Source organism: Crocodylus siamensis, chromosome 8 (genome assembly GCF_052110815.1).
Source record: "Crocodylus siamensis isolate JL-2025a chromosome 8, ASM5211081v1, whole genome shotgun sequence".
Lineage (NCBI taxonomy): Eukaryota > Metazoa > Chordata > Crocodylia > Crocodylidae > Crocodylus > Crocodylus siamensis.
Window position 1 is genome coordinate 56,089,824 of NC_143402.1, and position 12,596 is coordinate 56,102,419.

The 12,596-nt window shown below is 48.7% G+C and overlaps 1 protein-coding gene across 1 annotated transcript in view; it reads right to left on the minus strand.

The window, feature by feature from the left end:
* Nucleotides 1-3,610: 3,610 nt before the first annotated feature.
* The window catches only part of VAV1 (vav guanine nucleotide exchange factor 1), a 58,097-nt gene continuing 49,111 nt past the window's right edge, over nt 3,611-12,596 (minus strand). The window contains exons 22-27 of the mRNA XM_090060510.1: nt 11,468-11,499; nt 10,816-10,932; nt 8,947-9,034; nt 8,126-8,240; nt 5,115-5,266; nt 3,611-4,208 (exon numbers count right to left, since the gene is read on the minus strand). Of these exons, the coding sequence (XP_089916636.1) occupies nt 4,155-4,208; nt 5,115-5,266; nt 8,126-8,240; nt 8,947-9,034; nt 10,816-10,932; nt 11,468-11,499 (558 nt within the window). The 3' untranslated portion in view covers nt 3,611-4,154. The remainder of the gene's footprint in view (nt 4,209-5,114; nt 5,267-8,125; nt 8,241-8,946; nt 9,035-10,815; nt 10,933-11,467; nt 11,500-12,596) is intronic.

Below are 12,596 nucleotides of genomic sequence, written 5' to 3' on the forward strand. Positions count from 1 at the left end.
GCAATGTCCAAGACCAGGTTCGATGTGTTGGTGTCACTGGGCATAACCCTGGGTAACTCAGAGGGATGGAAGACCACGAGTGTCGAGGAAGTCCTTCTGCTCCAGGCTCAGAAGAGCCAAAAACCCCCCTTGCCCAACCTTTGTAACCCTTCCTTTGGCGCCTGCAATCTCCTGTCCTTCTGGAAAGCAGGTGAGCTAAAACTGTTATCTGTGGAATGCAAGGGCACCGCTCGGAGAGAGAAGGGAGGAGGGAAAGGGGAGAAAGAGGGGGGCCAGCTGCTGGAAAATCACTGACAGTGAAACTGACCGGGGTATAAAGATCCCGCTGTTGCAGGGTTAGGGGTGCAGGATTTGAGACAATACAGTCTCCCTGTGCCTTTTACTTGAGCTCAGATAAACTCTGTCTGCTTCTCCCCCAGTGTGTTTATTTGGCACGACGCACACCGGGCAACGAACCCAACTGTTGCCTCCCTCGGGCACCTTGTGCCGGCAACAGATGGACAATGGACTAGGTTGATTAGTCAGGGCTGATTGTGCCTTGAGCCTGGGGTTGGACTAGATGTGACCTCCTGAGGTCCCTTCTAGCCCAAATTTCCCACAATCCCCCACAACTATGAGGAAGAACCTGAAATCCTGGAAATACCCTGTGGCCTTGAGAAGAAGCAGGGGAGACAAGGGAGCTGCCAATACCCTGAGGCAGAAATGCCAGGGGAGTAAGAGTTAACACAGGGATGTCTGACTTCTGGATGACCAGGAGCCACATGCTGCATGGGCTGTGGTCACACTAGCTCCCCACAAGGGCTCTCCAGCCCCCATGGGTGCAGACAGCAGAGGTGAAGAGAGCAGCTGGAGCCTGTTAAACCCTCACAAGGTACATGCAGGCTACAAGTGAGGCAACCCTGGGTTCACATATGCTCACTAGACCTAGGAAGAAGACCAGACACCATGTATGATGGCAGGCACCCAGGATGCCTGGGCAATGTGTGAACCTCTCGGAAGTGCCAGGAGACTAGTGCCTTGTAGCATTAGCTCTTCCATGTCTTCCCTCCCCTCCTTTATTCTCCAAGGCGGGTGGAATACAGAACTCAGGCAGGTCCATTTCTCACCTCAAAAAGACTTCAGAACCTCTCTCCCATGTCAAACCAAAGTCCCTCCAGCCCAGGTCCAGGGTCCAACAGTGGTTGGTAACATATGTTTGGAGGAAGAGTATGAGGAACAGGGCACATATAAAAAGATCATTGTGCCGCAACCTGCTAGGTTGAGGCTATAGCCCCAGTTCTTAAATTTAGGAGACCCTGGTAGACCCCCACCCTCCACACTATATCAAAAGACCTGGATCTGTGTAAGGAAGCCCATACTTGGTATGAAGACCCACCACTGTTCTCCAACCCACCCACCACCAAACCACCTCCACCCCATGATAGTTCCAGCCCACACTGGGCATGAAGACCTAACACTGCTCTCCAACCAGTCCACCACCAAGCCATGCCATGATAGCTCCATCAGCCTGTACAGCACTGGCCATCACCCTAAAGGTACCTGCATGCTTGATCTTACTTCCTTGAAGACCCCTTCAGCAGATGATGATGATTCTTTTTTTCTGCATCCTTTCTCCTTACCCAATGTCATGCACTCTGATACTGGTCACACTACCCTTCACTCCAAGCTATTTCAGTGCAGTTCTCTTCTTATGTTCTTACCTAGCAGGACTGGCAACATTTTACAACTCCATACAGGAAAAATTACTGTACTTTGACCAGAATATCCCAAATTGCACCCAAACTGCCATGCAAATGAATCCTAGGGCAACCAGGCATTTCTTCTTTGCCAACAGCAAGGATTTCTCACCTAAAACGTCTGCCTAATGTTCTCAAACCACTCTGGACTGCCCTTCTCCTTATAGAAACAGTGAGTTCTCTTGAGCTGCCAACCACAGAACACATATCTATACCAGGGATGCGGTGCCTGTTACTAGCCAGACTTCTGACTATTCACATGACTCTAATACTTTTTCCAACTTAAACTTGGAACACCCCTAAATTCCCAAGCCAGAGATCTCCTCAGCTAACTCTTTTATAACTCTTGGGTGTGGTTTTTTTCCATCTGCTGAGTTTAAAATATTTAGCTATAGTAGAAATTATCTAACAGCCTCTTCAGTTAGCATTGGCTTGAAAAATACTTCATGCTTTCTGTGATACAAGTTCATAATCATGTTTCTTTATAAGTATGATACAGAAATATTGAACACTGTTTTTTCTGCATTATTATTAATATTCATATAGATAACATTTAATAATTGACTTTGCCACAGCTAAGATTACTTTGATTCTTTAGATGTGTAAAATTTATTTTCTTATTATTTTAGCCCTTCCAGCTATGGCTTTATTCCAGATCCTTTAGCCTCCCTTATCAGCAGGAATCCTGATCTTCTCTGATTAAAAAATCTTCAATTTTCAGATTAAAAAAGGTAACCCAAAATCCAGTTTTCCATGATTAAAATGAAACGCCACTAATAGGCAGCTAGATTTATACAATGGTATTTCATTTTGATTATGTAAAAATGTGGATTTTGGGTTACTTTTTAAGATCCAAAAATTGGGGATTTTTTTTTTATCAGAGAAAACCAGGAGCCCTGCTTATCAGTTTTCTACATACCATAACAATTTGAAAGGATTACTATCTGTGATGAGGAATCACACCCCCTCCCCCACTATGAAATTCACTGGTGATTAATGAAGGTGAAATATTACCCAGAAGGCTGTGCTGAAAGCAGCTATATCAAAGACATTTGGTTTCAGAACCCTGGACTCTGCTCCGAGCATTGCGTGTGACATTTATTGTGCTGGTGAGTGCATATTATGGGTCCTCTTCTGTGTCTGAGCTACAGGAGAGGTACCACAAGGTGTACTGTATTCCCACAGCTCAAGCACATAGAGCTTGCTTGTGAGACCCTCCTCCTCTGTGCATCATGCCTCTACAGATGACAAACCTTGTTCTTTGCTGGGGGCTGCTCTAACTTACGCTAAGAGCTGGGCAGGGTCAGGTGTCACCCTCAAACTCATCCTTCCCACAACTCCCGCACTGACCTACAATGTTCCCTTTTGAATGCAACTGAGATAAGGCCATTCCCTGCAAACCTCCTCTGTTTTAGTTCTGTTTCCCCTGCTAAACCCTCTGTATCCTCCTGAATAAGAGATCGTGGCTCCTGGCTGGTTGGGCGGGAAGGGGAGTCAGCGGCTCTTAACAACCCTCTTTCCTTTTTCAGTGGTCTTGATGTTCCATATTACACTAGTCAAGCTAAATAGATTTTCTTCCCAGAGTGGAAACTTTGAGTCTTGCTCCACCCAGCAGCAGCTCTGGCATTACTATTCAAGCAACTGAGGAAGTCAATTAATTTAAGGGCTCATTATTCTCCACTCTCCAGTGAAGCCTCCTTTCTAATGGCCTTGATGTTTTTGTAGTCAAGTTAATCCCTTTTTAGGGCAAAAGTAATACCTGCAACCTGCTCTTGATCTCTCTCCTCCAACTTCACATACTTGGAGACACTTTCCAAAATCATACATCTACCCATGGAGAGCAGTCTCCACAGCAGATAGGATTTCAGCTTTCATTAAGCAAGAAAGGGAAGTTAAGTGAGCTGAAGGTGAGGTTTTGTCCATGCTCTATGTCACTGTAACTCTAGAAAAATCCTTTTTTTTCCTTCATTTCTGCTTTCAAAAACTAGTTGCATATTATATTCTGGGGTGTCTGTTGTAGGCTTGAAAATACAGTAGATGGGCATTCAGGTCCCTGATCAAGAATTCATGGCACAGCTGGAGATAAGAGGCATCTCTGCAGGAAGGGGCAATGGAAACCACATTTGCTGGCCTTCAATTTGATTTATTTGACAGGTAACTTCCTTAAAACATGTCAGAGGCAAGAGAAGGAGGATCTCAAAGGTTCATAAATTAATCAACAGGCGGGGGGGGGAGGGGAGGGTTGATCCATGGCCATGCCTTCTGCTGGCCGCAGCACACAATAGGGCTTCTTGCTACAGGGACCCATCAGGAGACCAAAGTGGTTACAGCCACAGCTACAGCTCCAGGAAGAGGCTGCTTGGGGTCATGATCTCAGGGGAACGTCAAAGTGGGGCCTGACCCGCAGGTGGTCCGATCTCAGCAGTATTCAGAGTAATCTTCTTCCACATAATTTGCAGGGAACCAGCCGACCTGGGAGGGTGGGGAGAAGACAGAAGCATAATGAGATACCACAATCATTGGGAAGCATCTGGGGAATGGGCACTCCTCATCCAACTGGCTGGCCCCTTCTGGGGGAATGAGCACAGCCAGCCTCTGTGTCATGAGCCTACCCCATAATGCTAATAGCGAAGGGGAATTCTCCTGGAAGTTATATGATTATTGGGGCCCGTGCTAGACAGAATATGTTGGAGCTGTGTGTGTGTCCATATGTATATAAAGAGTTGCATAGGAACATGCAGAATGTGTGTGTGAGTGTGTGTGCATGTGCAGAACTCTGCCCCCTGCTGTATGCAGTGCAGAAAATCTATGTGTGTGTATGTGTATATGTACATAAAGAGTGGTATGTGCATGCAAAAAGAACTTATCTGGGCATGAGTCTGTGTGTGTGTGTGAAGAAACAATCTGCATGTATATGTGCACATGTGGGCATGTATGGGAGATGTTTCACATGTGCATATGTAGAAGATGGCACATATGCATGCATACAAGTGTATGTGTAGAAAATGGCATGTGTGTGCTTGTCTGTAGGATACGGTAAGTGTGTGCATGTACATGCATGTATAGGATATGGTGTGTGCATGTAGATGGCATGTGTGTAGGTGGCATATGCATGTAGGTGGTATGTACCTGTAGGAGATTGTGTGTGCATGTAAATGGCATGCACATGTAAGAGTGTGTGCGTATGTATGTAGAGGGCATGTGCATATAGATGACATGTGCTTGCATGTGTGTGCAGATAGCAGGTGTGTGCAGATGTAGTATGCATGTACATGGTATGCATGTGTAAATGGCATGTGTGGTATGAGCATGTATGAAGATGGCATCTGCATGTAGGAGAGGTGTGTGCATCCCTCTGCCCCCCAGCCCTGCACTTACCCGCCCATAGATCTCGCCCTTCCACCAGCCCGGGTTTCCCTTCTTGGACAGAATGCGGATGACATCGCCTTCCTGCAGCGTCAGCTCCGTCCGGTCCCGCGCGCAGAAGTCGTATCGGGCTTTGGCCGACCCAAAATACCGCAGCCCTCCTCCTGCAGTGGGGAAACACCGTCACCACAGAGACAGCTGCCACGGCTACCAAGCTCCACCCCTCAAGGCAGCTTGCAAGACAATTAGCTCCCAGACCCTTCCCTTGCAACATGGACTCCATCTGCTCCCACATCATGACAGCATCCCTTTCTAGAGGCCACCAGGCTGGAATCTACAGACCTGCCATGGGGCCATATGACTTGGGATGTTGTCAGTGGGATTAATGCCCCAGTCCTGGTGGACCAGTGGCTTGAAGTTGCAGCCAAGTAGGTTTCAATTGGCTATCCGGACAAACTTCTTCCCTCTCAGAGCAGGGAGGCAGTGGAATAGATGCCCAGGGAAGCTGGAGTCTCCATCACTGGATGGGTCCAAGAAGAGGTTGGAGAGCCACTGGTGAGGGGTGAACTAGGCATAGTAATACCTGTGTTTTAATAAGGGGTTTTCTCAAACCTCTGGGCTTCCCTGGTTGCTCCAGGGGCTGGGAGGGAATTCTATTAACCTCCTGCCCTTGCTGCTACATGTCAAGGGGTTTTTTATTCTGTAACAAGGAACCCTATCCCTGTTACTAGGAAGCAGAACGGCCCTGTTGACCAGAGTCTTCAGAGCGCAACCTGCCAGCAGAGCAGGGGTTAAAGGCTAAGCCCTGCAGGCTGGTCATCTGACTGGGGCTGTCAGGTAACTGGGAGAGGGCCCAGGCCAGAGCTATATAAGCCCTGGTCTGAGCTAGCCAGAGAAGCCCAGGCTGGGACAGAGAGTGGACTCCTGAAGGCTCCAAGCGAAGCTGTAGCAGCTCTACAAGTGAGAGCAACCGGCAGTGGGGACTCAACGAAGTACAGTCCATGGGTAAGCAGGCTAACTGCCTCCATTACCTTTGTTTGTTATAGCTCAGGGGCTTACTGTTTACGTTGTAGTTTAATCCAGTGGTTTGTGGATGCAGCTGTAAGGGAGGTGGAGAACTCATTAGCGCCCACAGGGGCGCAACTACACGGGACCACAGAGCTAGCACCACAGGAGTGCAGCTATACAGGGCCAGAGGCCTAGAGCAGATTGATTGAAGCTAGTGCCTCAAAGCTTGGCCCAGAATAGTGGGTCTGAGCTGGAAGGCTTAGCTACATAAAACGGGCAGAAGCTGCGTTAGTTGAGACCCCAACAAAATGAGAAGAAGATGCAGACAACACCTGTGAGGCATGGGACACAATAAGGGAAGGTCGAAGTCATGCAAATAGCCCTTAAGACAGGAGTTCATCACCTCTTGGTGTTCGAGAACCAAGAACAGATCTGAGAAGCCCTGGGGCAGCCTCCCTTTTAAAACCCAAAGTAACAAGTCGTGACAGGCAAGTAAAGCGGAGTCTGTTCCCAGAACCAATTACAATATGAAAAAGGGACTCTGGAGTGCCTCCAAGCATTTTCAAATGTCGCTGGGGATGGCAGCCTGTTACACCTTCCCTAGAGGCATTGGGTGTTGGCTGCAGCCCGGGCTGGGGATGGTGACTATGCTGTGCCAATGCTCCTGCTAGGACTCAACCCCAGAGGGTCCTAGCTAGAGGGTCTTGCCCCTCTGCTCAGAATGAGACTGACACCATATTTGAGGACAGGAAGGAATTTTGCCCCCTGGTCAGATTGATATGGTTTGGGGGGAAGTGAGGGTTGCTCTCTACTGTAGCAGGAGCATGTCCTCTGCCTGGGATCTCTCCAACATATATTAACAAACTTTTAAAGGCACAGGACATGGTCCTCCTGCTTTACCTGTGGTGGGTTCGGGGTATGATGTCTGGTCTTTTCTGAGCTAACAGTAGTTTTGCTAGGAGGTTAGAATAGATGATGGATTTGTCTGAGATAGTTTGGACAGGGCTGATCCTGCCTCAGGCTGGGGGTTGGACTAGATGTGGCCTCTGGAGATCCCTTCCAGCCCCACTTCTCTATGATTCTATGGGGCTGGGGTAGATCAGCTGGGAGCTCACAGCTCCACGCAGTTTCTAAGGGCCCTTGCCAATCCCCCTACCATATTTTCCAACATACAACATGTACTTCCTCACACCAAAACCAGCTGCTGGAAATTGTAATGCTTGGTATATTCAAGAAATACTGTAAAAGCCATTTCTGTCTGGGCCAATTGAAAATAAAATGAGCCCATAATTCATAGGGAGCAGAACTAGGAACAGGCTTTGCTCTAGCTGCTGATACTCAGGGCCCCATCACACATACAAATTAAAGCTAGATAGAAATGATGTATAAAGTTGTTACACATTTTCAAGCACTTATTTAGCAGCTGGGTAACTCTTTTTATAGCTGGATGGACACTTTTATGGTGTGACAATGATACTGCAGGTGTGGCCAGTCTAAATTTACTGCACAATCAAACCAGTTCATTGTGAAATATATGTAATGCGTGGCAGAGGCTCCAGTGACTAACTGTAAGATCTTCCTCCCCGCCCCCACCCCCAAGTCCCCCACCCCCAAGTCCTTCTGCCTTTCAAATAAAGATGCTTATTATATTCTGGGCTGCAGTATATGCAAGAAGATATGGTACTTTCTCCTTATGGCCAGAGGACACTGAGAAAACCCCTTGCCCCATCACCCCCTTGATCCAAGAGAAGCCTGGACATGGGTGTATTGCCCTGAAAAAATGACAACATTGCATTTCCCTCCTGTTTGGGGACAAAAGCTTCAGGTTTTTTGTTGCCAAAAAAGGTTATTTTCCCCCCACACAAGCAGAGACGTTTGACCCCAAAATGACTTTGCAGGGGATGGAAGTTGCATCAGGAGGGGAGAGGGCCTTCTGCCCAGACCCAGGGCTTGGACACAGGCATGGTTCCCCCGAGACATGGGGGCTGGGGGCTGAGTACATATGGGGGCCATACCAGGAGGCCGTGGGGTGCTCCGTCGCTCAGGATCCTTGAAGGGAAACTGCAGGGTGGTGTCAAGGGTCTTGAAGCAGTCCTTGAGGGAGTTCTGCTGGTAGAACTCCACCAGCTCCTGCAGGGGCAGAGATTGGGGGGGGGGAGTCAGCTGGGTCCCTGAGGAGAGGCTGGTCACCCCACAGAGTGGAAAGCACATTGTCCTTCCTGAGCTAGGGAGAGAAGCCAAGCATCTGGGCTCTGCTCCCAGCCTCTCCTTCTCTAACCATGACACCCCATTTCCTTCTCAGAAGGAACAATTGAACCCAGGCGTTTGGCTCCCAGACTCCCCTTCTCTATACCCTATACCTTATTCTCTCCCCAGAGGCAGGGATAGAACCCAGGCATCTGGACTCTCAAGCTCTCTGCTTTTACCAAAAGACTTCACTCACTCCCCCTTCCCTGAGCCCAACAAAACCCAGGCATCTGGGCTCCAAACCTGCCCTTCTCTAATCACCCGGAGATGGAATCTAAGCACCCCCACTCCCAGCTTTGGCTACCTCCAAATATTTCCCCCTACTTCTCTTCCCAAGCTGGGGACAGAACACAGATGCCCTCACTCCCAGCCCTGCCCCACCCCCTCCCCCCCTTCAACCACTAAACATCACTCCCCTCCCTGACCTGGGGACAGAACCCAGGGGTCCTGTCTCCCGATCGTCCCTGCTTCAACTGCTATTTCCCCACCCATCTTCCCAAGCCAAGGAGAGAGCCAAGGCATCCTGGCTCCCAACCTCCCCTGCTCCAACCAAGGGACCCCACTGCTATCTCCAAACTGGAGGTCTTACAATGAGCCCTTTGAAGGCCTTCTTCTCTGTGATGCGATACAGCCCCTCTGATGTTAGGATCTTGATGTGCTTCACTTCCACATTGAACCTGGGGGCACAGATACCAGTGCTCAGTGGTGCTCAACCAGACAGCCAAGATGAGGCCAACCATGCTGATTTTACACCTGCTGGGGATTCAGCCCCATGGATCCCAAGGAGCCAGAGCTGGTTGGCCGCATCCTGGGAGCTGGATTTCTTGATTCCACCCTCAACTGGAGAGCTGAGTCCAAGGGAGCTCCCAGTTTACCCCAACTGGAAATTTGACCCAGTAGGCTCCAGCACAACAAGCCCAGTATACAACAGCTGGTGAATTGATCCCGGGCTCTCTATACTAGGACAGGACTGATCCTGGAATGGGGAACTGATCTGGAATGGGGAACCTTCAGACACCTACGGCTTGGCATTCTCTTCTTACTGTACCCCTCACCAGTGCCACATGCCTGGCATTCAAAAGATCTTGGCCTTTTATGTTGGACACTACCATATTTCCTGGCATAACATGCACACCTTCTCCCTCCCACCCCCCACCCCAGCTCCCAAAGCAGCCCTCCAGAATTGAGCTGTCTTATACACAGGGAAGGTGATTTTTCTTCCCTGGAATAGAAGCAGTGTGATGCTGTGCTAAAATGGCTGCTACTTCTCTGCAAACAGCAGGGCTGGAGTCTAGTGTTAATCCTCTCACCACTGCTAGTAAGGCAGTAGCTTTGGCCGAAGAAGCCCTGACCAGTCTGAGAGAACTCCTATGAAGAAGGCAAGATGTCACAGTCTTGCTACTACTTTTGCAAGGGGCAGATTGTGGGGGGTGCAGTGGGCAGTTCCTCCTCCCCCCATGTCCCGTCTTTGATTCCTGCTCCACCCAAACTCCCTGGGAGAGGCAGTGGCATTTCTATTCATGTAGCACTGAGGTAGTCAATTGACTTCAGGGCTCATTATCACCTATCTGATTCCTGCTAATCTCTCCATGCCATAGGTGTTAACAACTCTCTCTCCTTTTCAATGGTCTTTATGTTCCTCTGTTGAAACTAACTTTTCTTCTGAAATGTCATGTCTGTTAGCCAGTCCTGGGAAGGTCTTTCTTGTATTTCCTAGCCCCATAGACCGTTTTGAAGCTCTAGCTAAAAACCTTAACTCAGGTGACCATTAACTCAGGTGTAGACATGACTGACAGCAAAGTATTGGAGGCAATGTCAAGATGCTTAAGAACACTAGATTTTGTTTTAAGAATCTGAATAAGAGATGCATATTTAACTATAACGACTAGAGGATTAATGACGCATTATCTTTTGACTGTTTTTGCCTCCTTTGCTATACAGATAGATAAAAATAAAATTTATAGTAAATGAGTGCATATTCCAATAGTTACATTTGCTCTTCTTTTGATCCTAAAATAAGTATTGGGCTAGCCCCTTGCATGTCACTAAAGCTTCTAGTTTCTCTTTAACCGGAGAAAAATGCCAAGTGTTCTATGGGAAGGTGCATCACACCATCAGCACCCCCCTTTTCAAAATCCTAGATCCACCCATGGCTGGGTCTGTCCTGCCATGCCAGGAGGTTCCAGCTGCCTCATCCAGATTGTCTTCTGGGATGCTACGCCTCCTGGCAACTCTGTGTTCCTGAGAGGACTTACTAAATGCCCCACAGTTGGCCACGATTCTGGCAAAAATCTTGCTTCCTACACCCTCCTTTCCAAAAACCTTATTTTGGGGGTGGTGCATAGTACAGGAGATAACATGGTAACTTTTTGTCTAGTGCCCCTTATGCCTCAGGAGGAGCCCCAGTTTGTCCCATGAACTGGTCCTGCTGTGGGATGGACCACAAAGGTAGAATTACTTGATGCTGATGGCAAACTCAGCTGCATCCTTGACCCGTTGCCGCACCAGGAAGGTTCCATCAGAGCGGCTGCTGAGGACTTGTTCTGCCTCTGCTCGCTCCATGGGGCCAGCATACCTGTGGGCAAGGAATGTGGTTATCTTGCAGTCTGCTGTTTGGCCATGCTGCCACGGACATGGATTCCAGGCAGGCTGAGGCAGCATGGTCAATGAAGAAGACCAAGCTGGAAGGTGAGCTGTGTGGAAACCTATGAATTGATGTATGTAGGAGGGGTGTCAAACATACAGCCCATGGGCTGGAGCTAGGTCATCCAGCCTAATAGCCTTGATGAGGAACCTTCCTGCAGCACCCAAGTGAAAGCTGCAGCACTGGAGGTAAAATCCTTGTACTGCAGCTTGTTCCCGTGGCCACAAGAAAGCATTTGGGATGCCCGACTCTTCTCATTGGGTTCTGGGTCTTGCATGTACTGGATCTGGCGTGGTGGGAGATGGTCCGTGGGCCTGATCCAGCCCTCAGAACTCGCCCTACCCCACAGGGCCAGGCAAGATTGACCCTCTAGCATATGTGCTTTCACAACACCCCAGACTAACGAGCAATTAACCACATCATGAAGCAAGCTCAGAAATGCTGGAATTGTGTCATTTTTACTTACCAAGAGTAAATGGAGAGATCTGGGGGAGGCGTCTGGAGGGGAAAAGAAAGGTCTTAGTTCCTTAGCTGTAATCACAACAGGTGAAAAAAGAGTGTAATCTTGCTCAGGAGACCAGAGTTTAAAAGAGCCTTGACAACAACATTCTGATGTTCATGGGTTTAAACACAAGGCCCTGCTTCACTGGGAACTGTGCAGACCCCAGAGGAATCATAGAATCACAGAGAAGTTGGGCAAGAAGGTACTTCCAGAGGTCACATCTAGGCCAAGCCCTTGTCTGAGGCAAGATCACCCCTATCCAAACCATCCAGGGTAAATCCGTAGTCTAACCTTTTCCTAAAACTATTGTCAACCCTGACACAACACAAGACATCACACCCAGACCTTCCACAGAGAGAGCATGGGGATAGTGGCAGCCCAGGTCCTGCTGCTGTAAAAGGTTGGTAACATGCACACAAGAGATCCCAGGTGGAGGCTGTAGCCCCACTACACTGAGAACCACACCCCACCCCAGTCCGTACCAATCTGACCATGCGATTAAATTCCTTCCTAACTCCAAATCTGGCATTGGTCTGAACCTGAGCAAAGGGGCAAAACCCTCTAGCGAGAAGTCCCCATCTTTAAGTCCCAGCAGAAGCATTCCAGTTGCCATCCCCAGCCTGAGCAGAAGCAATGCCTCTGAGGAAGGCTTAAAAACACCCTGACAAATGTAGCAGAAAGGGGTGAGGGGGCAAGCAGCAAAGCCCAGCAGCCTGGGTAATCCTCACAGTAACACATAGGCATTGCTATACCTAGCTCATGCCCGACTAGTGGCTGTCCAGCCTCTCCTTGAACCTCTCCAGTGATGGAGAGTCTACAACTCCCCAGGAATCTATTTCACTGCCTAACTGCTCTAACAGTGAAGAAGTTTTTCCTGTTCTCCAATCTAAACCTATTTGGCTGCAAGTTCAAGATGCTGGTCCATGTCCTACTCTCTGCAGCAAGACAAAAAAGCTTTCCTTCTTTATGGCAGCCCTTCAAGTATTTGAAAACTACTATCAAGTCCCCTCTTAAGTGACTTTTCCACAAGCTGAACATGTCTAGCTCCTTCAGCCTCTCCTTATATGACTTGCTTTCCAAGCCCTTGATCATC